This window comes from Armigeres subalbatus, chromosome 3, assembly GCF_024139115.2.
Source record: "Armigeres subalbatus isolate Guangzhou_Male chromosome 3, GZ_Asu_2, whole genome shotgun sequence".
In the NCBI taxonomy this organism is placed as follows: Eukaryota; Metazoa; Arthropoda; class Insecta; order Diptera; family Culicidae; genus Armigeres; species Armigeres subalbatus.
In genome coordinates this window covers 39259617-39283836 of record NC_085141.1, presented here as the reverse complement: position 1 = coordinate 39283836, position 24220 = coordinate 39259617, and the positions used below count along the sequence as shown (strand labels likewise).

At 41.4% G+C, this 24220-nt stretch overlaps 1 protein-coding gene across 1 annotated transcript in view; it reads left to right on the top strand.

Moving 5' to 3' along the window:
* Positions 1–24220, top strand: part of LOC134220495 (protein phosphatase 1 regulatory subunit 3A) — an 84470-nt gene that overhangs the window by 35313 nt on the left and 24937 nt on the right. The window contains exons 2-4 of the mRNA XM_062699560.1: positions 22150–22900; positions 23614–23751; positions 23854–24095. Coding sequence (XP_062555544.1) covers positions 22202–22900; positions 23614–23751; positions 23854–24095 — 1079 coding nt within the window. The 5' untranslated portion in view covers positions 22150–22201. The remainder of the gene's footprint in view (positions 1–22149; positions 22901–23613; positions 23752–23853; positions 24096–24220) is intronic.

The window sequence follows — 24220 nt, the reverse complement described above, 5'->3', positions numbered from 1 at the left end:
AAACTAATTTTAACTCAAAAGGAATCAAATAGCAAAGTCGATGAAGTGTACCTCAGGTAAACAGACATAAAGCTTCAAAAAATTTCATTGCTCAGCAGTTCAACAATAAATTCTAATATTTAAGGTGGATAAACGGCCAATGGTAGCGCTCCAATCGATTATTTTTAATTGCAAATGGTTCGAAGAGTTATGTATGTTCGTCTCTGGTATTACGAAACATATAATGATCATTAAGAATCCCGATCAAATCAATTATTGGGAATGGTAAAACGACATTGATATCAAACATTCCTTCACTCAGCTACTCCCAATTACGCAGAATGTCTAGACGCAAACCTCGTGAGCTGTATAATATCTTGATTTATATTTATAAAACATTTTTGTATTGGTTTTTCGTGTGTTCAGATTTTATAAGTTAGGTGTACGTGATCAAGAATGGCTGTGTCGCCTGTCGCCTTCGGGTTGTGTATGATGACCGCCAGCAGAACAACGGGATGCGATGAGTAAACTTTCATCGCGGTATAATCTCTGCCATCCACAGAGGATCTTGCTTTCACAGGCGGCAGCGTCCTCAAAAACCAATGTAAACAATTCACCCACGTCAGCGCGTTTATTGTCTGTCTGTGATTGATAAGAGCTGTCCAACCTAATCCTTTGCCCACACATACGCTTCTCGTTTAACACGATAAGGGAAAGCTTCCTTCACCGCTGAGAAATGGCGTAATAAGGTCGTTCGCATCATTAGAAATTGCAGTACTTCAACTTCTAAATTAAATATAAATGGGTCTTGCGTCGATACGATTCCATCACATTGGAAACACAGGGGACGATGATGAACAGTCTGAAAAAATGTATTTCGCGTCTACACCGCAGGCTTGGCGTCTTTTTCAATGTCTCTATTTTGGTTTCGATTTTCTTGATCTTTCGAGAATGCGCTACATTATGACGACAATACAATGACAACGATGAAATGATGGCAAACGTTTTTTCATCATTAATTTAACCTGGCGTCCGTGTTTTGGTTATTATTTCGTTTTAACTTATGACAACAATGCTTGACATGAAAATGCTGTAGAAACACAAATCGGACGAAAATATAAACTGATCGTGTGTAACAATGATAAAATTTCAACTGATACGGTAAGGGCTTTGCCCAAAATGAGCTGCTATGACGAATGAGGTATACAATTTTGAAATGCAAATAATATAAAAAGAAATTTATACAAAAAAGCATCGGGGAGAATAACGACCAGCATCAACGTCGTTGAAGCAGAGCAATTCCAGTAGTAAGTCAACCAGCCGAACTATCATCTAATCCGTTGATTCCATCCAACCCAGCAACAAGAAGCAGCAGTCAGCAAGCCAGCCTAACTGAGGCGTGTCCAGCTCAGCAGACGGCAATTCTGCCGGATCAGAATTCATTCTGCGAGCGCTACTGCAGTGAGTTCTGCAGGTTTTTTCACTTCATTAGAAACCAAACCGAGGTGACATCCAATCCGGCAGCAAAGCAGTTTGCAAACCAGCCAAACCGAGACGCATCCGTCGGACACATTTAGCTCAGCCGGATCTCAGCTTATTCCATGAGCGCTACTGTAGTGAGTTTTTGAGAGTTTCCTCACTGTATTCTGAATCGATCACGGATATACGTCAGAATATGGAAATGTCAGAGGACGGTCGCGACATCGCACTTTGTGTACTTAATTTTTGAGCCATTGGACCCCAATAACTCCTTGAGCTCTTTGGCTCCGTTCTCATGGCATTCGGAACCTCTACTATGATGAGACATTCAGCTCCCGACTTGATCAATCTTAAGCTGACAGAGATATCCCCGGCGGTGAAATCTTTCCTGAAATAGACGACCCACTTCCGCAAAGGCTGCTGCGTAATCCACACCACTGTTACATATTCTTAGCATTCAGATCAAAGCAAATCAGAATTACGTAAGGTTCCCTCAAACACACGCGACGTGTCAATTGGCGACTGCGATTCTGTCGCACGAACTAATCCTGGAGCCCTTCGGCTCCGATAGACTAAAATAACCAAAATGGCACAAATGGGATAAGCTTCCTATCATGTACGTCGAGACGCGTCTTGTGATTCAGCAAACCACAAACCATTTTCCGACGGTCTTCGAGACGCGTCTTGTGATTTAGCAAACCACAAACCATTTTCCGACAGTCTTCGAGACGCGTCTTGTGATTTAGAAAACCACAAACCACTTTCCGACGGTTTTCGAGACGCAACTTCTGATTTAGCAAATAACAAACCATTTTCCGACGGTCTTCGAGACGCGTTTTGTGATTTTGCAAACCACAGTCCATTTTCCGAATTAGCAAATAACAAACCATTTTCCGACGGTCTTCGAGACGCGTTTTGTGATTTTGCAAACCACAGTCCATTTTCCGACGGTCTTCGAGACGCGTCTTGTGATTTAGCAAATAACAAACCATTTTCCGACGGTCTTCGAGACGCGTTTTGTGATTTTGCAAACCACAGTCCATTTTCCGACGGTCTTCGAGACGCGTCTTGTGATTTAGCAAACCACAAACCATTTTCCGACGGTCTTCGAGACGCGTTTTGTGATTTGTCCATTTTCCGACGGTCTTCGAGACGCGTCTTGTGATTTAGCAAATAACAAACCATTTTCCGACGGTCTTCGAGAGGCGTTTTGTGATTTTGCAAACCACAGTCCATTTCCCGACGGTCTTCGAGACGCGTCTTGTGATTTAGCAAACCACAAACCATTTACCGACGGTCTTCGAGACGCGTTTTGTGATTTTGCAAACCACTGTCCATTTTCCGACGGTCTTCGAGACTCCCCTTGTGATTTAGCAAATAACAAACCATTTTCCGACGGTCTTCGAGAGGCGTTTTGTGATTTTGCAAACCACAGTCCATTTACCGACGGTCTTCGAGACGCCCCTTGTGATTTTGCAAACTAAAATGTATCACTCGTCACAATTTAACCATTTGAATTCAACTCACCTCGTGGAATCAGCGACAGGATCCAAAAAATGAATTGGCAGGATCGCCAAGATGTGTGGCTCTAAATGGTCGAAACGAAGTTATGACAGCGACTCTCCGTGGATGCGTGTTCACGCCGCTGAGGTCTGACTAGAAGAGGCCAAGTCATGGCTTGCTGCTCGCCGATTGACACGCTGGTGTTTGAATCTATTAACACACGCTGAAGGCATTTTACTCAAACCCCACAACTTTGAAATCCTGTCTACCAAAATCAACGCGGCGTATTACAAAAATGATGTTTTGGAGAAGGTTGTTGTCCTCCGTCTCCAAAGCTTCCAAAGAGATTAATCTTCCAGCAGGACGGAGCAGCACGGCAAAATGTAGTCCATGTCTGGTCTGGTGTCGAGACAATTCACCCGACGCCTAAAACAAAACTTTGTGGCCTCCCAACTCACCGAATTTAAATAATCTTGACTTTCATGACCAAACTTGTGCAAGAATCTAAAGGGGGGTGCAAAAGTCTAAAGCGATATTGTAAGCATTGCTTTCAATAAAATGATCCCAGCAGAAAAAAAATCTATTTTTTTTTACATATTTTGAAAGTGTATTCGAACTCATTGAACACCGTCAGAGTTGCACAGTTGTTCAACAACAGGCATAGAAAAATATATAGGGAAATAATTGTACGAAAAATATAGAGCAGGAATGCAGGATCTCTTGAAAAGACTCACAGACGAATGAGTTGCCAGGAAAAATTGAATCAAATGAAAGGCTAAATAAGAACCAGAATCATAGATTAAACAGATTGCTGAAGTAACAGACTTTCGCAAATGTTTTTTTTTGTTTTCTGAAGCCACAGACACCGTTTTCGGCGGTACAAAAATTTCAAAGCGGTAGGTCTCTGTTGAATTTTATTTTCTCGTTTTGCAGGAATTGTTAAGCACTACAGTGGTTGAGCTATTGTTCAAAGAGCCATACAACTATTGCGTAGTAGAGTGGAAGGTCAATGTTATTCCACATGATGAATGATTGTGGAGATTTGCATTTGTTGCATTCTCCAAACGGCCTGGAAACGAATAATTTTTGTCGGTATATTTTTTAAATACATTCCATGTTAGCACCGAATATGAATCTTCAACCTGTGTTAGCTTCATTAGCATGTTTTTTTTTCTTCGGGCCAACGATATCTTCGTTGGATATAAGTATACACAAGGGCAGTGCTGTGAATCACATCCTGTGATTAGTATTATCGAACGAATGGAAACTTTACCTGTTAGGCATTCAAATAAATTATTAGATGTTAAATAATTATTACCGGTGTATTTATAAATTGCGTAATAAGTACAACACCAAACAATTGCTAAAATTGCTATCCATAAAAACATACCAGTTTTATTAATTTGCTGTTCAAACTTTTTTAATGATTAACATTAATGATTTATTAACTAATTTATATCAAGGTTTGTAAATGGTTCTTGATGCGAGTCAGCAATTCGAGTTTCATCATTCCTCAAGTATTGGCCCCAAATATCAATATTTGTACCAGATAACACGATCCTCCAAACTGTCGGTGATCCTACAGACTGGTAGTTTCAGATCATTTCGTCCATACAAGTCACAACCCATGATTGACACGTGTCTGTCTATCATACAGCCGCGCACAGTGATCGCCCATTCTGTGATAACGCAACGCTCAACTGTCACGCTTCGTCGAACTTCTCAATCTCTGCAACGAATACAGTTGTGGTGATACGTCGACCTTTTGAAGGTTGTCCTTCGGCGACTTGTGAACTGTGTGGTCTTTACATTTTTCAAGCTCTTACCGGAAATGAGGCAGAAATCTTTAGTCTAATTTTTCTCAGTTGAATACAAATGACAAACGTAGGTAAAATAGCGTGGAAAGCTAGTCAACAGAGAAAATTGAAGAAAAGAACACTATCTTGCGACTTACGCCTCAATTCTAAAAAAGTTGGATTTGTACAAAATTTGAATTTTTGAACGGAAAATGCCAGTCGATAACAGAAAAAGATGAAGAAGTGAACAGTAGGCATCGTTTTCAATTTATTGTAGAAACAAGCCGAGGCAAGGCCCACTAGATCTTCGTGGTTTGAAAAATGCTTGAATTAATTAACAGCATAGAAAAATGTGTGCGCTGTGAAGTGGCCGCCCTTATACTGGGAAAGCGACGCAACGTCGGCAACGACCACGTAAAGTGGCATGAATGATTCAGTAATTTATTCCAATTTCTCCTAACGAGGGCCACTCGTAAAGGGCCCACGTCCCGAAGGCCGCATTAGATCGCGTCGCATCGTGCATGCGAAGGGTCTCTGACTTTTCTGACATGTGCGCCACCATACGTTTGGGACGGTTCAGCTCATTTGAATACGTAGGAAATTTGATCGTTTCGAGTAATATTGAATGATGTTTGTAGATTCAAGAGTTCGTAGTAAATGACACTTGAATCACGCCAGTGCATGAACTAGGCCAATTGCAGCTACACTCCCGGTTATAAGTTTGGTATCGCTCCCTCAAAAAATATTATGCGAGTATGATGGTTGATTTCCAATCTTCATAGTTCAACTCGAATATTTCAGCAAATAATTATACAAATTGGTTCAATGTGTTTTTCAAAGTCAAATTATATTCTACAGTTTTTGAATTTGAATGATGTTTTTGAGCTATTGAATCTGGCTGCTTACAACAGGAATATCAAATCGTAAAACGAGATTGCACCCCAAAAAACGAGCAATGGGTAATGTTTTCAACATAACCGCGAGTAGACGTAGGACTTGTATTAACGTAACGTATTTACATTTAACTTCTAACTTTGGAGTTTGATTATAGTATTGATATTGGAAATGACAACTTCCATGCTGTGTACAAGTATTAGCAATTTGTTTATTCAAAACTTCTGGAAATAAAACTAATAATTAAATACATAATTAGAATTGCTTTGTTTCTAACTATTAAGCTCTTATTTACTCAAGCAAATGTAGGGTATTTATAGATTTCTTATTAGAGATGAGCCAGCCCTGGGCTGAAAATCTCTTTAATAAAGATAAAAAAAAAGATTTCTTATTGATGATAGTATTTGAAGTTTAAAAAATTTGATTTATAGAATTGTTAGCCTTGGGTAAATGTGCTATTTTAGGGGAACTGTCTCGTTTTCCGAACAAAGAAATGCAGCACCAATTTCGTTGCTTCTATTTGCTAACATGCGTGCTTACTGATGAAAAAATCACAACAATAAGAAACAAGTCAAGAAGCAGTAACCCTATTAAAATAGAGGAGGTATGTACTGCTAATACATCAACGAAAAATTATCCATCGCAACCGACACCAGAATGACAAAAAAATGCGCCCACTTCTTTCATGCATATTCGCAGACCCACCGGCAGTTCTACCGCTGGTGACTGCATGCTGTCGCTGTGTAGGTAAAAAGCGAACGAACGAACGAAACGAAAAATGCGCGAACAAAAAGCACGTCAGTACGCGCTGCTGTCACAAATTGTATTGACTCGCACTATATACAAAGAAAATCTTCCGGTCCGACCCGAAGGCCCGTGACATACCGAATTCTGATGTCCGTGTTAGGAATGCACGGGATTGGTTACATATGAAATTTTTACTGGCTTTGACAAGAATTGAAATTTTCAATAGCTTATCGTTAATAATCTTAAGTTTCAATGAAATAGACAAAATGGTGGAGAGTGTCCGAGTCGATTGATATATAAATCCTAAAAATCCATCGAAAGATAAAGGCGCTAGTAGCGTTCAAAATCTTCCCTTCTAGCGTAACGCTCTCGATTTCCAAAAATCTAAATGACACCCAGTATAGTAAAGAAAGACGTAAGTCCTACGTCAATACAAAAAAAGGTGTCATAAAAGAAAGGAGGAGTTGACAACCAATTTTGCAGTTAAGGGATCGACTCTAACAGATGTCAGTTTAAAAATATACCCGATTGTTCCGAGTCCAGAAAAGCAATACTCAGGATTTTGCAGAGTTGCTGAAAATAACAACTTCAGTTTATGAATATTATTCTCCATATATGCGATAAAATATTTCATGTAGAATTCTAGACGTATCTGACAAAAGAAAATAGAAATAGATTTTAATGTAACATGTCACTCTAACGCAACTGTATGTAATGCGCCTCGTTGTCTAGCAGTCTAGTTCAATAATTCGGACAATTGACATTAACATATGCGAATGTTTGAAGCTAAAGTTTTACGTCACAGTTATGCATGATTCGCAATTATTAAAAAAAAATATTGTAATTTAATCAAATTTTTGCAGAAACTGTTCCGTCTCGTTCTATGAATAATGAGGGAGATGAAAATCCTGTATTCACAGGCCAGGGTGAGTCGGTTTCGAATTTCGTATTGTCAATGTGTTATTAACATAGTGAATAATGCTTTAATAGGAAATAATCCAATTATCCGTACACAAGATGGACCAAATTTCGAAAGAGCCGATCGGGAGTTCAATAAACGGTTTATTGAAAATGAATTTGGAACTGTATGTAACGTTTGTGATAGGCTTTGGTTTGAGAACGATCTAAAGTTAATAACTGAGGCATCTGGGAGAGTGTTGCTGGAAGCTGGTCACTTCGAATCGGTTTCTGCGTTCAAGGTGTGCCAGACCTGTCGCAGCAGCTTGCAGCGAGGAGTGGTGCCGAATCTTTCCAAATCAAATGGATTCACATACCCTCGTTATCCTCCGAATCTTCCACCACTAGATCCGATCAGCGAGAGGCTGATATCACCGCGGCTGCCGTTCATGCAAATTCGACGCTTGCGACAGGCTCAGGGTATGATACATATCTTTCCTACTTTATTCTCGAGTTTCAGCAATATCATCCGAAATGTTTAGGTAGTTACACGATCATTGGCCAGGTAATCAATGTACCAGTTGACGTCGATGAAATGGTGCGAGTGCTTCCACGACATTTGGAAGATGACTATGCATTCAACGTGTGCATCAAGAAGAGCTTGATTCACAAATCCAATTATTTGTCTGGATTCGTCAAAAAATCTGTCGTTAAGTCTTGGCTTGAATATCTTGTGACCACCCCTTTATACCAACGTGAGGGTATAATTTTCAATCAGGAACGATTACAAGCTTTTACCGCAGAGTCACGAACAGGTACTTCGCGGGATGAAAACGTTATTGAGCTTGAAGTAATTGAAGCCTCTAATGACAACGAGTTGTTCGCTGGTCAGCAACAAACGGTTTTGTGGAATGAGGACAAGTGCCTGGAACTTGCTCCCGCTCAAAACAGAACTCCTGTTTCCATTATCTACGATGAAAATGCCGAGGAACTCTCCTTTCCGGATATTTATCTTGGTTATCCCAGAAAGTTCAGAGAGGGGACCCATGTTACAGCTTCTATGAAAGCCACAAGCGAATTGAGAAGGAGCGACAGACGAGGAGCGAAGCCAAATCACATATTATATATGGCAATGAAAATAATGCGCCTTCGAGTTACTGATGGATTGCAGTTTTCCTTCTAGAGCATGGAGACGGCGAACGTAACTCGAGCGCAGCTCAGCGACAGAAATTTCGTTGAAAATCTCATGGAGCGAAATCTGTCGTTCATGAAATCGATCCCGAACTCAGTACAGTATTGGTTCCAACGCAAACAGGATTTGATCGCTATGATACGTCAAATGGGCAAGCCAACAATGTTCCTAACTTTAAGCGCAAGCGAAACCCAATGGCCACTATTGTTAAAGCAGTTGAACAAGCTATCTAAAGAATACAACGGCATTGATTTAACTAATCCGATGCAATAATTAACAGCGCAACTGCGAGCAACGCTGGTGAACGATGATCCCGTGACGTGTTGTTTGTATTTCAATAAACTTGTTGATGTCATCATGACGATTCTGTCTTCATCGAGGTTTAGTCCGTTCGGAAATCACTACGTTGTAGATTTTTTCAAGCGAATCGAATTCCAGCATCGTGGGAGCCCACATGCCCATATATTGCTTTGGCTTGCAAACGTTCCTGGCGAAACGGTTTCCGAACATATGCCCGATACAATGGAGCTAATTAGAAAAATTTGTTCAATTCAAGCAGTACATTTGCCGGAGACGATTAAGAAACAGATTCACAACCATACGCGTACTTGCTATAAACGCAATGAGAAGCGATGCCGCTTCAACATACCGTACTGGCCAATGAATGAAGAACGATCCTTGATTCCTCTCACAGCTGACGACCGTCGCCGTGATCAGTTGAGGAAACGTGCCAGTGAAATGCGTCAGTCGTTAGAAATAAAAAAGTTCGACACGCTAGAGGAGTTTCTTACTGATAGCAAATGCACATATGAGTACTATCTTGATGTACTTCGGTCGTCAATACAGCGGCCAACAATTTTCCTGAAGCGACGAATGAACGAGCTCTGGACAAATCCCTTCAATCCTTGGATTGCACAGAAGCTTCAGTCAAACATGGATCTACAATTTATTTTGGATGTATATTCATGCGCTTGCTACTTGGTTGACTATGTCAATAAATCGAACCGAGGCATAAGTGGATTACATCGCGAACTTATCCTTCTACAAGAGCAGTACCCTGACCAGGATTATACGGCCTTACTGAAAAAGGTGAGCTTAAAGATGTTAAATTCAGTGGAAATGTGTGGCCAGGAGGCCGCATGGTATCTGCTTCGCCTGCCTATGTCTGAAGGTAGCAGAAAAGTTGAGTTCCTACCCACCATGTGGCCCCACGAGCGGGTACGGTCCAGAAAGAAGTTTACGCAAATGGACGAAGAAGGACTAGACGAGAACTCTACCGATGTGTGGACAAAAAAAACGAGCAATGGGTAATGTTTTCAACATAACCGGGAGTAGACGTAGGACTTGTATAGACGTAACGTATTTACATTTAACTTCTAACTTTTGGATCTATGGAGTTTGATTATAGGTATTGATATTCGAAAAGTCAACTTCCATGCTGTGTAGAATTATTAGCTATTTGTTTATTCAAAACTTCTGGAAATAAAACTAATAATTAAATACATAATTAGAATTACTTTGTTTCTAAGTATTCAGCCCTTATTCACTCAAGCAAATGTAGGGCATTTAGGGGGAATGACGGCTTTGGCAGGTTTTGTTCTATTATTGGCAGGGGTTTTTTATGACTGACTAGGCTCAAATTTGGCCTAAACATTCTTTGCATATCAAAAAATATTGTGGCCAAATTTCATAAAATTTGGTCGACGACTGATTGTGCATCTTTAATTGCTAATGCCTTTTGCAAACAAATGGAAGTAATTATTTTAATCAAATTTTTATTTTCACCAGTGTAGTTGATTTTGTTTGCTGGGGAATCAGAACTGTTATAGTATAACCATGGTTTTAATGTATGTGTCGTTTAGTACCAAGCACAACTTAACATATGGTCAGTCATATGACATGACTTGTACCCATCCAGGATCATATGGATTATGAAACCAATCACCTAGATGAGAAGACCAAATCTCTCTATTTATATTCTGCTTCATCCACCACCGCTGCCCTCGCTGCCTCAGCCATCATCGGCCTCTAGCCGTGATCTCCGAGCGATACGATGGGCGATTGCATCAATCGCAACCGACACCACTGTATCCGATTATCATCAAGCACAGAATGACAAAAAAATGCGCCCACTTCTTTCATGCATATTCGCAGACCCACCGGCAGTTCTACCGCTGGTGACTGCATGCTGTCGCTGTGTAGGTAAACACAGCGAACGAACGAACGAAACGAAAAAATGCGCGAGCAAAAAGCACGTCAGTACGCGCTGCTGTCACAAATTGTAATGACTCGCACACGGCAGGCACTGCTTCTTTTATACACAAAGAAAATCTTCCGGTAGCCCCGAAGGCCCGTGACATACCGCATTCTGATGTCCTTGTTAGGAATGCACGGAATTGGTTACATATGAAATTTTTGCTGGTTTTGACAAGAATTGAACTTTTCAATAGCTTATCGTTAATAATCTTAAGTTTCAATGAAATAGGCAAAATGGTGGAAAGAAACCGAGTCGATTGATATATAAATCTTTAAAATCCATCGAAAGATAAAGGCGCTAGTAACGTTCAAAATCTTCCCTTCCAGCGTAACGCTTTCGATTTCCAAAAATCTAAATGACACCCAGCATAGTAAAGAAAGACGTAAGTCCTACGTCAAAACGAGATACCTCACCGTGGTGTGCCAATATTTCTTTCTTTTCTATGGTGAGTAAATAAATCAACTGAATCACGCCACCTTGCTGGTGGCGTTTATCACTCTTCAAAAGACAACAAAGATCAAACCCCCACGGGAGAGAAAGGTCATCACATTCATTGCTGGACCATGGCAAACAGGGACCAACACTTGGGCGTAGAGGTGTTTGCAGTGCGCTCGTAATCAGTGCACGCTTATGGGGAAGATAAGCACCGCAAGATCCCACATTTCCCGCACATTGCAGCGACACCCATTAAACAATCCAAAACAAATGATAACCTCAAAAATGTACGTCTACGGGCCTTTCCGGCCTCGTCTGGTATGGCCCCGCTGGCGCTGGCGCTGGCGGCGTTCGTCGATTGTGGTGCGGCCGGTGTGTGGTCCCGCAGGAACGTCGAAACGTGCAGTCAAAGTGGCATTGCGTTGTCCGACAGGAAGGTTATGGATTATCGTGATGTTTGGGTGCATTTCGAAAACGGATGATTTATACGCTGATGAAATAATGAGACAATAGCGGAATATTAATTTTCTATACTATGGTGCATCAAACCAAATGGGAGAATAAGTCCATCATCACCATGTGCGTTTGTTCCGACATGTTTCCAAGAACACAAAATGAGTGACCCATTAGTCAGACACTGATAGTAATAATGAAACAAATATTACAGAACCTAGCGATTGAAAAGGCGAATGGAAATTCGTAGAATTATGATGATCTTAAAGGCCTGTGAGGGATTTTTTTATGCTTTATTATAGAGTGATTTTTTCAGAGTGAAGGTTCATCACTTCCTGTATAAGGGATTGATTTCGCATCTTAAAAAACAATAGACTGATTGGAGATCGCTGATGGTCAAATTGCGCATAAAATCCGTTAACAACACTTCGGCTTGATCTCCGCAGTTTGTTGCAACCAGCTGTCGTCGGAGTTTACGATAAAAACTATGAAGCAATTACTTGCATCAGAATAAAAGCGTCCTCAATGTAGCATTTTTTTTGCCTGGTCTCCATTCAACAAAAGATCTCATACGAGTTTATGTTGACTGCGCTGGAATATGTGAAATGCGTTGGAATATATAAACTTTTGAGTCATTCAGCTCCCGTCTCAATCGCAAACAAACTAGTCACCGGCGACAGATCTATTCTACTCCAACGGAGAGTTCTCCGGTGGCGAAAGCTCCACTGCATCCGACGACTTGCTTCAAATGTTGAAATACGCCTAACTTATGATTGATTTTGATTGTGATTGTCGACCTGGGTCTTTGCCAGTTGAAACCCATTTTCTGTGCTTTGCTATCAAAATGTCAAAAACAAAAAATTTGGATATTTGACAGTACTGCACGAAACCGTCGATGTCTGCTAAAGCTCAGTATTACCCCAATTACTTAGGAGATCTCATGGATATGATCTCGTAGCTACCGATTTTCGATTGTTGACGACTTTTCCATTTGTTTGTGTTTTTCAAACTTTATTAATGTGACTACAATACTGTGGGATACCGAAAGTGTCCCTGACGTTAAATTTAAACCAGAAGTTTAAATTAAAATATGTTGTAGAAAAATAAAATCGTTTTTCGTTTGCTTTCTCGGTAGTCGCCGCATTTTTTACGTGGTTTAGCGACAGTTCGGGGGTGTTTTAAAGGGTATTATGGACAATGGTACTATCGTTTGTGGACCATTTGCTTTGCGTACGTGAAACGCAGTTGCCGGTCACTCGATCGGTGCTGAAAATTCAGGATAAAAATGTTACATCGGTCCTTGCGGAATTGCAGCCATTCGTCATCAGTATTTCGTTTCTGTGGAAGGGCTCGAGGCATTCCAGTGAAGAATGCAGCTTGCACCTGGTCGAGGATCAACCCTTGACACGAGATGATGTATTCAGTTAATGTGAAGGTAATTTTTGTATTTTGTCGAGTTAGTTCCTATGAGGTGAACCGGTCAAGGGCCGAAAACCTCATTAATAAAGACAATAAAAAAAAAAGTTAGTTCCTGTGTGATGTTAATTTTGGTTTTTTATAGAACAGCCAACGACATTAGCTGAATATCTATAGACATCATACATTCTCTACATAGTTATTAGTTATAGACCGGCTCTCTGCTACAGTTCTAATTAGCTGAGAATAATACCGCACCTAGTGGTTAGTTAGAACGCTAATGAACGTCGAAATAATGAATGGTCATATTTAAAACGAAACTGATGTTTGTCACAACGAAACTAGTGGATCTACTAGCGATTAGTCATCTGCTCTCTCCTGCTGTTAGATATCGGCACATCGTCCCACTAGACCTGGAAGTCAATAAGGTAACTGAAAAAAGGTTTATAATTGTGAAGCCCGTTTATTGTCGGGAAGAACCGCTGCACTGCCATACAACCTTGCTACGCGAAATCCCGTAAGTGAAATGGACAAGAGACGCCAAACTCTGTGTGCTTGTGACGGGTTGAGTGTTACGTGCAGTGCTCCCAGTAGCATTACCAAAGCACTCACTTAGCACCAACAATACAACCTTTACCATAAGTTTATATTTAGCGTCAGTGACAATTTCGGTAACCCACAAATACCTTATTAACTAATTAGCTTAAACAGAATCAGAAACTTTGTTAGTTTTTACACTAAAATGCTTGAACGGAACAACTTGTAATGATGAAACGAACTGTTTTCCTTTGGAATACATCCCTGATCGACTATTCGTGCGTTGTTCTCCGGAGGTTTGGGTAACGCCAAATTAAGTGGTGGCCTCCAACTGCTTTTTTTAAGTACTTATTTTGATTGTTCATGCCAAATTCATTTGCATTCGATTTTCGAATAAACATTGAATGATCTTATATTTAAATATACCTGCTTCGAATAAACATTTGGACAGAACTATTTACCCAACTTCGGAAAATTGCAACCTAAAAATTCGTGCAGGCAGACCAAACTATTTGCGTAGGCTGAGGAAATGTGAGCAAGTTAAAGGGATGTTGAACCACCACCACCCCCCACCCCCTATCGCCAAGTGAAAATGGAGCTTGAGTTGGACCGGAACACATTGTACGATAACTGGATGGAGTGGGTGTTGAGACCCCTAGTGGAGATCCAATCTGGAATGGACCACCACCTAATTTGAAGGACAAGTGGGTGGGGCCGGTATGGAGACGGAAAACAATCCACAGGTTCTCCCAATCCTGGCTGACTATTTTCTTAAACCAGGTTTTAACGGACAGAACTAGTAAAGCGCCGACCTTGTTGCCCAGATCAGATAGTTCGCTGTAACGTTCCCCAGCGCCCACCATGCCCCGGGATCCAGGCTACACCCTGGATCGGCGGTTGTTAGATTTTCTAACAATTCTGTATAAGAATCTACCAAAACATGTATAACAACTAGGCATATGCGAAATTGTTAGATTCTTGTTAGATTCTGGGTGTAGGATTGCAGACTGGTGCGCGTTGGCGAGGATGGCCCTAATCCAGAGGTGTCTCTGTTGATCGCTTTAGAAAGCAACGATAGACCTGGTAAGTCAGTGAGGACTAGGATCGGCTAGGAAGGCATTATGACGACGTAAATCCTGGTTACTGCACACCGTGCTCAAAAACTCTGCTACCCACCTTCAGAAGGGCCTTCGTGTTGTCGCCTCTTTTGAAATGTCTCGCGATTGAGTTATTTATGCTGGCTATGGAAAAGTGCCTGTTCCTTGCTCCATGCAAGTGGACACAAGCCACCGAGGGAAGACCGGCGCCATCTACCGTATGCAGGATCTGGTCCCCTTCAACAAGTAGAGGAATCCTGTGTACTCCGGCCTTGCGAAAAATGACTGCCTGCATTCGGTTACGAAATGGCAACATTTCTGCCTTGGCGGACTCGGTTGGTGTAGACGGGAGGAGACCGAAAGGGATTCTGACGTAGTAATGAAGGTTGATGACAGACATTAACTAAGCCGTACAGATATTACGCTAGCATAAATAAAAACTCATTTGTATAAGAAAATGTTACAGGAGACGAGGGGGTTGAAAACTCCAAAAAGAATCGCTTACCTAATGCATGTACGACCCCAAGCTCCTGGCCGTACAGTCACGTGCTATAAATGATTGCTTGACCGGCCCCAAGACGAAACGAAAACCCATATTACTAGTCCTGCGAGGCTTGGAGAGCATCTGGATTAGATTAACTCTGTTGTGACTGTTGGTTTTCAAGGACCGGAAGGCAGGCAAGAAGATTAGATGAACGCCTGTCGATGAGCACTCCTAGGTCTTAACACCTGAGCAATCATTGGGAACAGGATAGTTCAATACTAGGCCCTGACAGCTGATGCCAGCCTATATAGACACTTGCTGGCTGTCATAGCAAACCCAACTGAGGTGGCCCAATGGAGTACGGCACTGACTATCTCCTGTAATCACTAATAGGATGTAGATGTAGGGCGGCATGGCGAGAACAGAAAGAGTATGACCGCCAGGATAGCCTCTTGGAGCACTCGGGAGGAAGGAGCACCTTGGGGCCGTACACTAATTACGTAAGCAATTTTTGTGGGTTGTTCAACCCTCCCGTCTCCCCATGTAAGATTTTTCCCATACAAATCATTTTTTATTTATATGGAACGTAAGAAAATGTCAAACCGCCCGTCCCCCGAAAAGTGCTTACGTAATTAGTGTACGACCCCTTGTTAGGAAATTAATGATAAAGGCGAGAATAATACCCGCAAATCCCCAATCGGTGAGCTTACCGTGCTCGAAGGTGTTCGGTAAAACACCATCAAGTTCCGAAAAGTGCGTACTCGTCCTATATTCTGGCCGAAAGACTTGCGGTAAGACCAGTCTTCCGTCAGCTCCACCTTTTCCCGTAGACGGCAATTCACCAACCTCGCCATGACCTTACAGGAACAGAAAGTGAGGGATATTGAACGGAAATTTGAGGCGTCTGGTGAGGGGACGTTATTCTTGGAAATCGGAACGACAATAACGTCTACATTCTTCCGGGTAGGTACGGTGGCATGCCACGTTTCATTCATCAAGGATGTTTATTCTGCAAAAAGTATCCTATCCTATCCAGTCCTGAAGATTTAATGGAAACCACATTTTATGGTGCGCTAGGTGCAGTTTTTCACTACGCAGCTTCTTCCTCGACTAGACTAATCGAGAGGATTGCAGTTAGATGGGCCTCCCCGTTAGACTATCCGTACACGGGCATCATTACGTTGACGGTGAATCACACTAGCTTGACTTCTGGCGGAAACTTTATCTTTACTACGCCATCATACGTCTGCCGCACTGAGGGAGCTGGCCACGCCTTCCTCTGCGTCGTATATCAAAGATCGATTCTGAAAGGAGCTTCCTAGAATCTTGTACAACCCAGCATTAGCGGATGCCACGCCGCTTGCATTCGATGGCGACTTCGGCAATGCCTACCACCACTTATTAAATGGCGTCTAGTATAAACTGTCCTCTCTGAAAGTCAAATTGCACAGCTGGGTAAAATTGTAACTAAAGCTCAGCGGGTTGAGCGTCAGCTTGGCGATCGATTCGTTGCCGTGTTATACCGCCCTGGTTGCGGTAAAGAAAAAGAATATTAGGCAACAAAAAGCAAAATAGAGAGCATTGTTGATGATGCCGCCAGAATCACTCTTGTTGGCCAGGTCGGGAAACATCATAACCCATCAGTTCGAAAGAGGCCCCTTGTCGTTCATTTGGTTTTCTTTGGTGTCACTTCCGAGGTTTTGATTCAAACTGGGCGATTTTCCGTTGTCATCGTCCGTGACTGCGAATAGCGACGGTCATCTTAGATTTACCGAAAGTCCTCGATATGCTGCATTTTTCCACCGTGTGCTACAGCGATTAGTTACTTTTCTAGCATTACTTTTTATTCAAATTTCCCTTCTGACCGATCGTTGTGGGCTGCCAGTTACATCATTTCTTGTTGTCAAGGTTACCAAAAATATGAAATATGGAAGTTAATTTGATTACTTTTACAAATTTTGTTCTGATTTATTTCACTGTGATTGTCACAATTTGACACTGAAAAAAAACTTTCAGATTAAATATTTGGCATTTAATTCAATCATTTAAACAATCAAATATATGAAATGTTCCTTTCTTTAAAAAAATATAAAATGTTGGTATCCTATTTTTTTTTTCGTTGTGTGAACGGAGACATCCTGTTCAGGATTATCTTCTCCAATAACTTCCCTGTGCTGTCTTTTAAACAGATTGGTCTGTACGAAAAGGGGTCTCCTGGCCAGCTTTCGGTAACGCCTTCCTCGACATGACAGCGTCTCTCGCTCGTGGCAGAAAAGCAACCAACATATAGCCCCGAAATTAATGAAATGAAATGAAAATGCGTTCATCTTCACTTCTCCAGCGTTTTGCTTAGTGGAATGCTGTCATCTGCTTATGAGCCGAGGTAGTGCTGCTCTGGATTACACCTCAATTTGTCGAGTCGATAACGAAACACTGAAGACAAGCATAGCTTTGATCTGAAAATACGTGAAGATACAATCATTGGAAAAAAATCTAATGTATGATCTAGATTTGATTGAGTGAATTTGACCTTCAGGAACTCGCAAGATACTAAGTATCGTATGCTGGCCAATGTTGTGTCCAACATACGTGCTTTTTCCGATGATGTTGTTCATTTTACAATGCATTGTTATGGTCCAGTTAGTTCAGTTTAAAATTAACTGTAATCTTGATTTGGTTTTGCCATGTTTCAAACATTATGCCGCCAGCACTAAATTGTATTCCGACTTCCGACGTTTTACTTCCGAACTTACTTCCGACATCATGAACGTCAGAACAAAATTTGAATTTGCTACCAACACATTGTCGGAAGAGCGTTCGGAAGTGTGCAAATCGACTTCCGAACTTCAATTTGGTGCCAGCGACGTTGTCAGCGACAAAACAAGCTCGATTTTGTGACAGATAACACCGTGCAGTGCTGCATATTTATTTTATTTTTCCGTGTGAATCTCGTCGGAAGTGGGCCTTGCTGCCAGTTCATCAGCATCATATAAACAGTTTTGGTCTAAATGCACAATATTTTTGCTGAGTGGTGGATAAACTCAATAAAACCAAAATAATTTATGACATTTTGTTTCAAAACTTTTTTCCCTGATTCCTTGCAAAACATTTCGAAAATGGGGAACTGCGGTTTCTCAAATAGTTCAATATGTTTTAAAATAAAAAAAAAATTATTTATTTTTTTAGAGCATTTTTATAAAACACTAGCAGACCCGACGAACTTCGTTTCGCCTAAAATTGATTTATTTTCTGATTAGATCTCGAGTTATGAAGAAATTGGTGTTTCATTTGTATGGGACCCCCCCTTTCCAAAGCGGGGAGGGGTCTCGAACCATCTTAAGAACCTTCCCCGGCCCCAAAAACCTCTACATACAAATTTTCACGTCGATCGGTTCAGTAGTTTCCGAGTCTATAAGGCACAGACAGACAGAAATTCATTTTTATGTATATAGATTGATGATTTTGCACTTTTGGAAACTTTCGGTTGGAACAAGTGTTTCTAAACTTTAAATAATGGAATACGATCTATGGCGAGTTATTTTACTTGCTACAAATGTAAGAAAAAAAGAACGGTCCTGGTAGTAATATGGCTACTGTTTCTGCGTCATACGCAGAAGGTCGTGGGTTCAATCCCAAACGCATTCCATTCTTATAATTGGTATCTTTCTCTATATTTCACATGTACTAGCAATCGCAAGAACTGAACATTGTCTTTCGTACGGCTATCATTTCTATCATATATACCTTCCACATGACTTAAAGAGTCTGGATATGAGACGCGGGACGCTAAGTCGGGCAGAATCAAAGTATGAATAAAATCCATAACCAGTATCAGAGATGCAGCCTCAGATGAAGCATCGAAATTGCTCCATCAAACGCAATTGAGAACTTTCTGGCTACGCCACTGATCAGAAGGTAAACACATTTCGAGAAAGCTTCGTTGTTCGTTCAAAATGTTTTTGTTTTTCAACAGCTCAAGAAAACAGTAAAACAAATGATAAAGATGTCATTGAACCACTGCATTACGATCACTGTAGAGTCCTTGCGTAGACAAAAGTAATTTCTAAAGTTTGATAATTACAACAACTTTGTGAAGATCGGTTGACCGATGCACCAAACTTCGTGAACAACTGAAAATCATTTGACGTCCAGAGAGGCATTTGCCGACTAAAACACAAACTGTTTTTAAGTTATCAAACTGCTAAAAAAAATACTGGCTTTTACCATTTACAATTGTTAGCTATCCACTATCCACGTTCAGTGTTGGCGCATTTGACAATTGTTCAAACGCATCGATTATTAGGAAAATTTCAAACTGAATTACGTAGCGAACAAAAAAATCTAGCAATTAACCCAGATCCCCTATGGACAAGCTAATCAGTGGCGCCAAGCCAAATATTTTCGCGCAATCCGGCTGCACTCATTCACAATCTGCGTCTCATCGTCGGTCAAGTCATACCAACTTCAAGTTGTCTAAGGTCATGTTTATTAATAGCTGAACCCCTCGTCGGAGATGAAACCAACTAAGCGGCGTTCTCTCCCATGGTCAGGGTGGAGCGGAAATGTCGAAAGATTTTGAATGCCATTCACGCTAAGCCTGACATACTCAAAATCGAGTCGTATCCGACTCGTTTCCATTAGAAATGAGACTACACAAAATTTGAGTTTTTTGACTCGACTGGTGGGAAACGAATGTTAGATAGAAAAGCAGATTCCAGTTCAATCATCATTTTATTAAAATAAAATATTTTACTCAAACTTTCAATTGTCGCATTTTTAATGAAAATGAGTCAGATACGATTTTGTGAAGGTCTGGGTCTGGGATTGTTTATATGAAAAAAATAAAAAAAAAAGTTTGTGATACAAAAATTTAAGTAAACAGAACTTTAACCCTCTAAAAAGTAGCTTCCTTACAATCCCTAATAAATGATAATTAATGTAAAAAGACCCAACGCTTGAGGTTCCATAAGTAATATTTTAAATGCCTAAAAGTCAGATGGAGTATGTGTTGATTAAACGATTGCAGTTTAACACGGGTCTAAAGACAAAGTATCCACCGGCAAATTTTGTTCTTCCTGCGGGATGACGAACTTAAGTGAAACTAACCCGAAAGTGAGTTGATTTGCGGTTCCGTGTAGACTCTCAGAACCACACACCCATAGTTTGAAATTTGCTCTGAGAAGATGCACAAACAACCTTCTCTCGAGATTGGGTCGAGCATCCAGGTCGGAAGTTGAACAACCGACATAGCACATTGTGTTTTGATCCATTTACATAATAACCGATAGAAACGCTGTCGCTTCTTTCCAATTGAAAGCGTACTGGCGCTGAGATCTATGTAAATGTAGGTATCGCGTTTCATCTCCTATTATTGACCACTGCCCACATCGTTTGCAGGGGGAAAATTAGATCAGGGTCGTTTTAGAACAATTTCATGAAAATACGCAAGCGGCAACGCGATCTCCATCGTTTGAGATCAGATGATTCAGAGCAAACTTGAGGGGCACAATGAGAGGCACCATGCGTCTCCACGGCGCGTTGGGACGAGAATTATTTCTGATCAGACACAATGCAACGCCCTTCTCGCGCAATTCATCGGGCTACTTTGCTTGTGCGGTTGGTTGACAGATGATTTGCGTCAGCAGCGTGATAAATGAGACTATACACAAACACGAGGCGTTGTATATGGCTCGGTGAAAAGTTGTCAGCTCCTGTTGATGATTTTTCTCGCGAATGCTTAAAGGGAAGAAGCAAAACAGAGCTCCCCTCGTTCCTTCGGACAGCTGCAATGACCACTCACTGCTGAAGGATGGCTCGGGGAGATCTCCATACTATTTTTATCCGTCTTGTGCTGAGGATTTTAAGAACTTGGAACAAGACGGGGAATAAGATTATAGCACAGGCGGTGTTTCGTTTGACGCAATGGACCGTTCGCGTGGTGCCCCGTATACCGACCGCTTTACAATCAATGGATACTGAGACCCAAGGTTTGGCCAAATGCCGAATTTGACAGTTTTTCAAATTTTTTGTTAAATGATCACAAAGGGCATGGGATTTTTTTGCCAAAATTTTACTAACACTGTACATTGACAAAATGACCTCTCTGATAAAAAATTATGAAGGTTGTTGTAAAAATGTTTGTTAAAATGTTACAAATTCTAGACATTTTATGTTCCATTACATTGAGGTTTTACGAACAATAGGAATCAAAAATGATGTTATAAATCATAAGGAAACTATGCATTTGAAAGAACATGGGTTCTCCGTTAAACAGTTTGAGATTTGCTTTTTTTTTAATTTTTGTTTAATGCTTTTTCGTATCTACATTTAGAAAGAGGGAAGGCACGAACTCGTCTCATCTGTCATACGGCCTTGTCGAATTAACCGACGTTTAAATAGGATATATTTTACCACTAATTTCGAATATGTGTTGTGCATTTTTTCGTTCGAGCCTTTATTTTTGTTCATGTCCTCATTAAGCGCACGCGAATGAAGGCGAGCCAAAACATCACATGACAATTTTTTTCACTGCAAGGAATTAATGGTTAAAATGAAATGATAATAATATCCACGACTGACTCACGTATTCGAAGTTTTCGTGGGAAAACAAACAAATTTCGGCTTGCACATGCACACGTCATAAAATTTATTGTAGAAGATAAGTGTGAAACACAGATTATTCAACAAGCTCCGATCCATTATCGAATCCTTATCTTGAGCCGGAATTAGTTGCCAGGTCAGGGTGAAGTTTATTCTTAGCACAGTAAACAAATAGGAATAGAAATCACCGCAATTTTCTCGTTTACAATTCGATCACAGCAGGCGCACGCTGTTATTGGAAGGCAAACTAGATCGCCTCTCTGGCTTCGGTCAACTTTCTGCCGAGATGAGATTTTAGTCCGATAAGCGCATGGCGATAAGCCCTCGTGTCAACCGAATGCAACTAACGTGTGACTTTTTGTTTCCGTTATCTCCCTTCGCAGTGACCATTTTGCTCGTTCTTGCTAAACGGGCGCCTCGTGTGCCGCTCGGTGAATGCCAGCCTACGCCGAGATGCTGGTTTCGCAAAGCCCGCCGATCTACAATCACTCGCTCGTGGATTACATTTCGAGTCAAACCGGCGACGGGACACGGTTCGGCTGCAGTCCCACCCGTAGCTTCTGTCGTCCTGCATCGCTGCAGCTCAGTCCGTTGCCACTGCGCCGCCAAGTGACCGCACCCAGTTCGATCTGTCCGAAGATGCCGGCATCGCCGAGACGATCGTGTCTGGTAGTTCGTCCGGAAGACCTGAGCCCCGAGGAAGAGACTACGATCGATCTGCACCACGGATCGCTGGACTTCGCGCACGACAAGCATCGCAACAAGAAGAAGGTAGTCTTTGCCGACGACCAGGGCGGCCAGCTGACGCAGGTGCGCGTCATGAAGGAACCCTCCTACATGCCTCCGATCTGGAGCTTGCAATTTCTGGCACATGTGACGCAAGGCATGATCAGTCCGGTGCCCCAGGAGCAGTGGGTCGTGGACTTCCGGCAACCGGCTAGCGCCTACCTGGAGTTCCGCCAGAAGGTGGAGGAGAAGAAAGTGTCGCTGGAGAATGTGATCATCAAGGAAACGGAACACCTGATTGTGGGTACGGTGAAGGTGAAAAACATCAACTACAACAAGGAGGTCATTGTTCGGTCGACCAACGATGCGTGGAAAACACACCAGGACACCTATTGCACGTACACCGTGGTAAGTTCATGCTTTCTTTTTCTCGGTTTACAAAACAAAATTTAATGACTGGAAATTGGAATTTTGATTTGGATTGGACTTGGATTGAACAGAAAATTGGGAGTAGGTCTACATATTTATAATGGAAAATATCAATCCAATGCTAGAAGGTCTAGATTCTTCCCGTAACATTATTTCTATTGCGCATCTTGATACATACTGTCTGTTTCAAACTAGATTTGGTTCCCTCTATGGAACATCTGTTTGTACGCCTTCCATTTGATACAAAAATAAATGATTTGTAAATTTGAAAATTGTACACTGGTGGCGCCAGCCATTGTTATTAGATGGGGCACCCCTAGCAGGTTGCAGCAACTCAAATGTGACTAAATTCGGTTGAATATCGGTCACAGAAACTTTTGTGCAACATGTGTGCTGCTCGGGACCACTTTGTGCAAGCACGATGCCCTTGAAAACTATAACCTACTTGCGACGAGTGGTCCCCAATTCTGGCTCCGCCAGTGGCCTTGTAGAGGTTGAATAAAGGTGTATTGGTTACACAAAGTTAGACACCTTAATTTTTTAACAATTGTTATGAAATGCTTAAATTACGGCTAATGTTAAATGGAAAAGAGACTGTATGTATCTTTTTTTGTTAGGATGTATTGCAGTTCCTAGAAATGTTTAAACCGAATAATATAATAATCGAATGTTCTTCATTTCTCAAAATCCAGGTTGGCAGCGGATTAGTCTCCGCCTACACGACACACGATACCTTCTCCTTTAGGCTAACTCTTCCTCCTAAGTCCAGACGGATTGAGTTCTGCGTTTGCTACAAATGTGATGCCGGCGAATTCTGGGACAACAATGATGTAAGTATTTATCCTGTTTCGGACACTCATCCTTGATTAACCTTCGAGAACTTGAATGGTAACTCATTTCTTTTTCTTCGTTTCGGTTGTTCTGCCTTACAGGGTCGCAACTACTCCCTCACGAACCGTGTCATGCCTCGGCAGGAATCTAGCATATTCTTCCCCTCGCATACCTATAACAGTAGTAATCGTACCAATAGTAACAGTACCTCCCTTAACAGTACAAACACGACCAGCAGTCCCAGCAACTGTTCCAGCCAAAATAGTTCTCAGTATGTGGACCATACGGTCGATCTGGACACATGGCGTCATATGCACCCGGAGGCCCACGATGGACCTTACTGGTAAATTTTTGCTAGAAACACACTAAACAAAAAAAACAAAAACATTCGAATCTAAAAAAAGCAACAGGGATCAAATCGAACCGTCGGATACATTGCCATCATTTGTAATAGAGAACCTAGCGCGC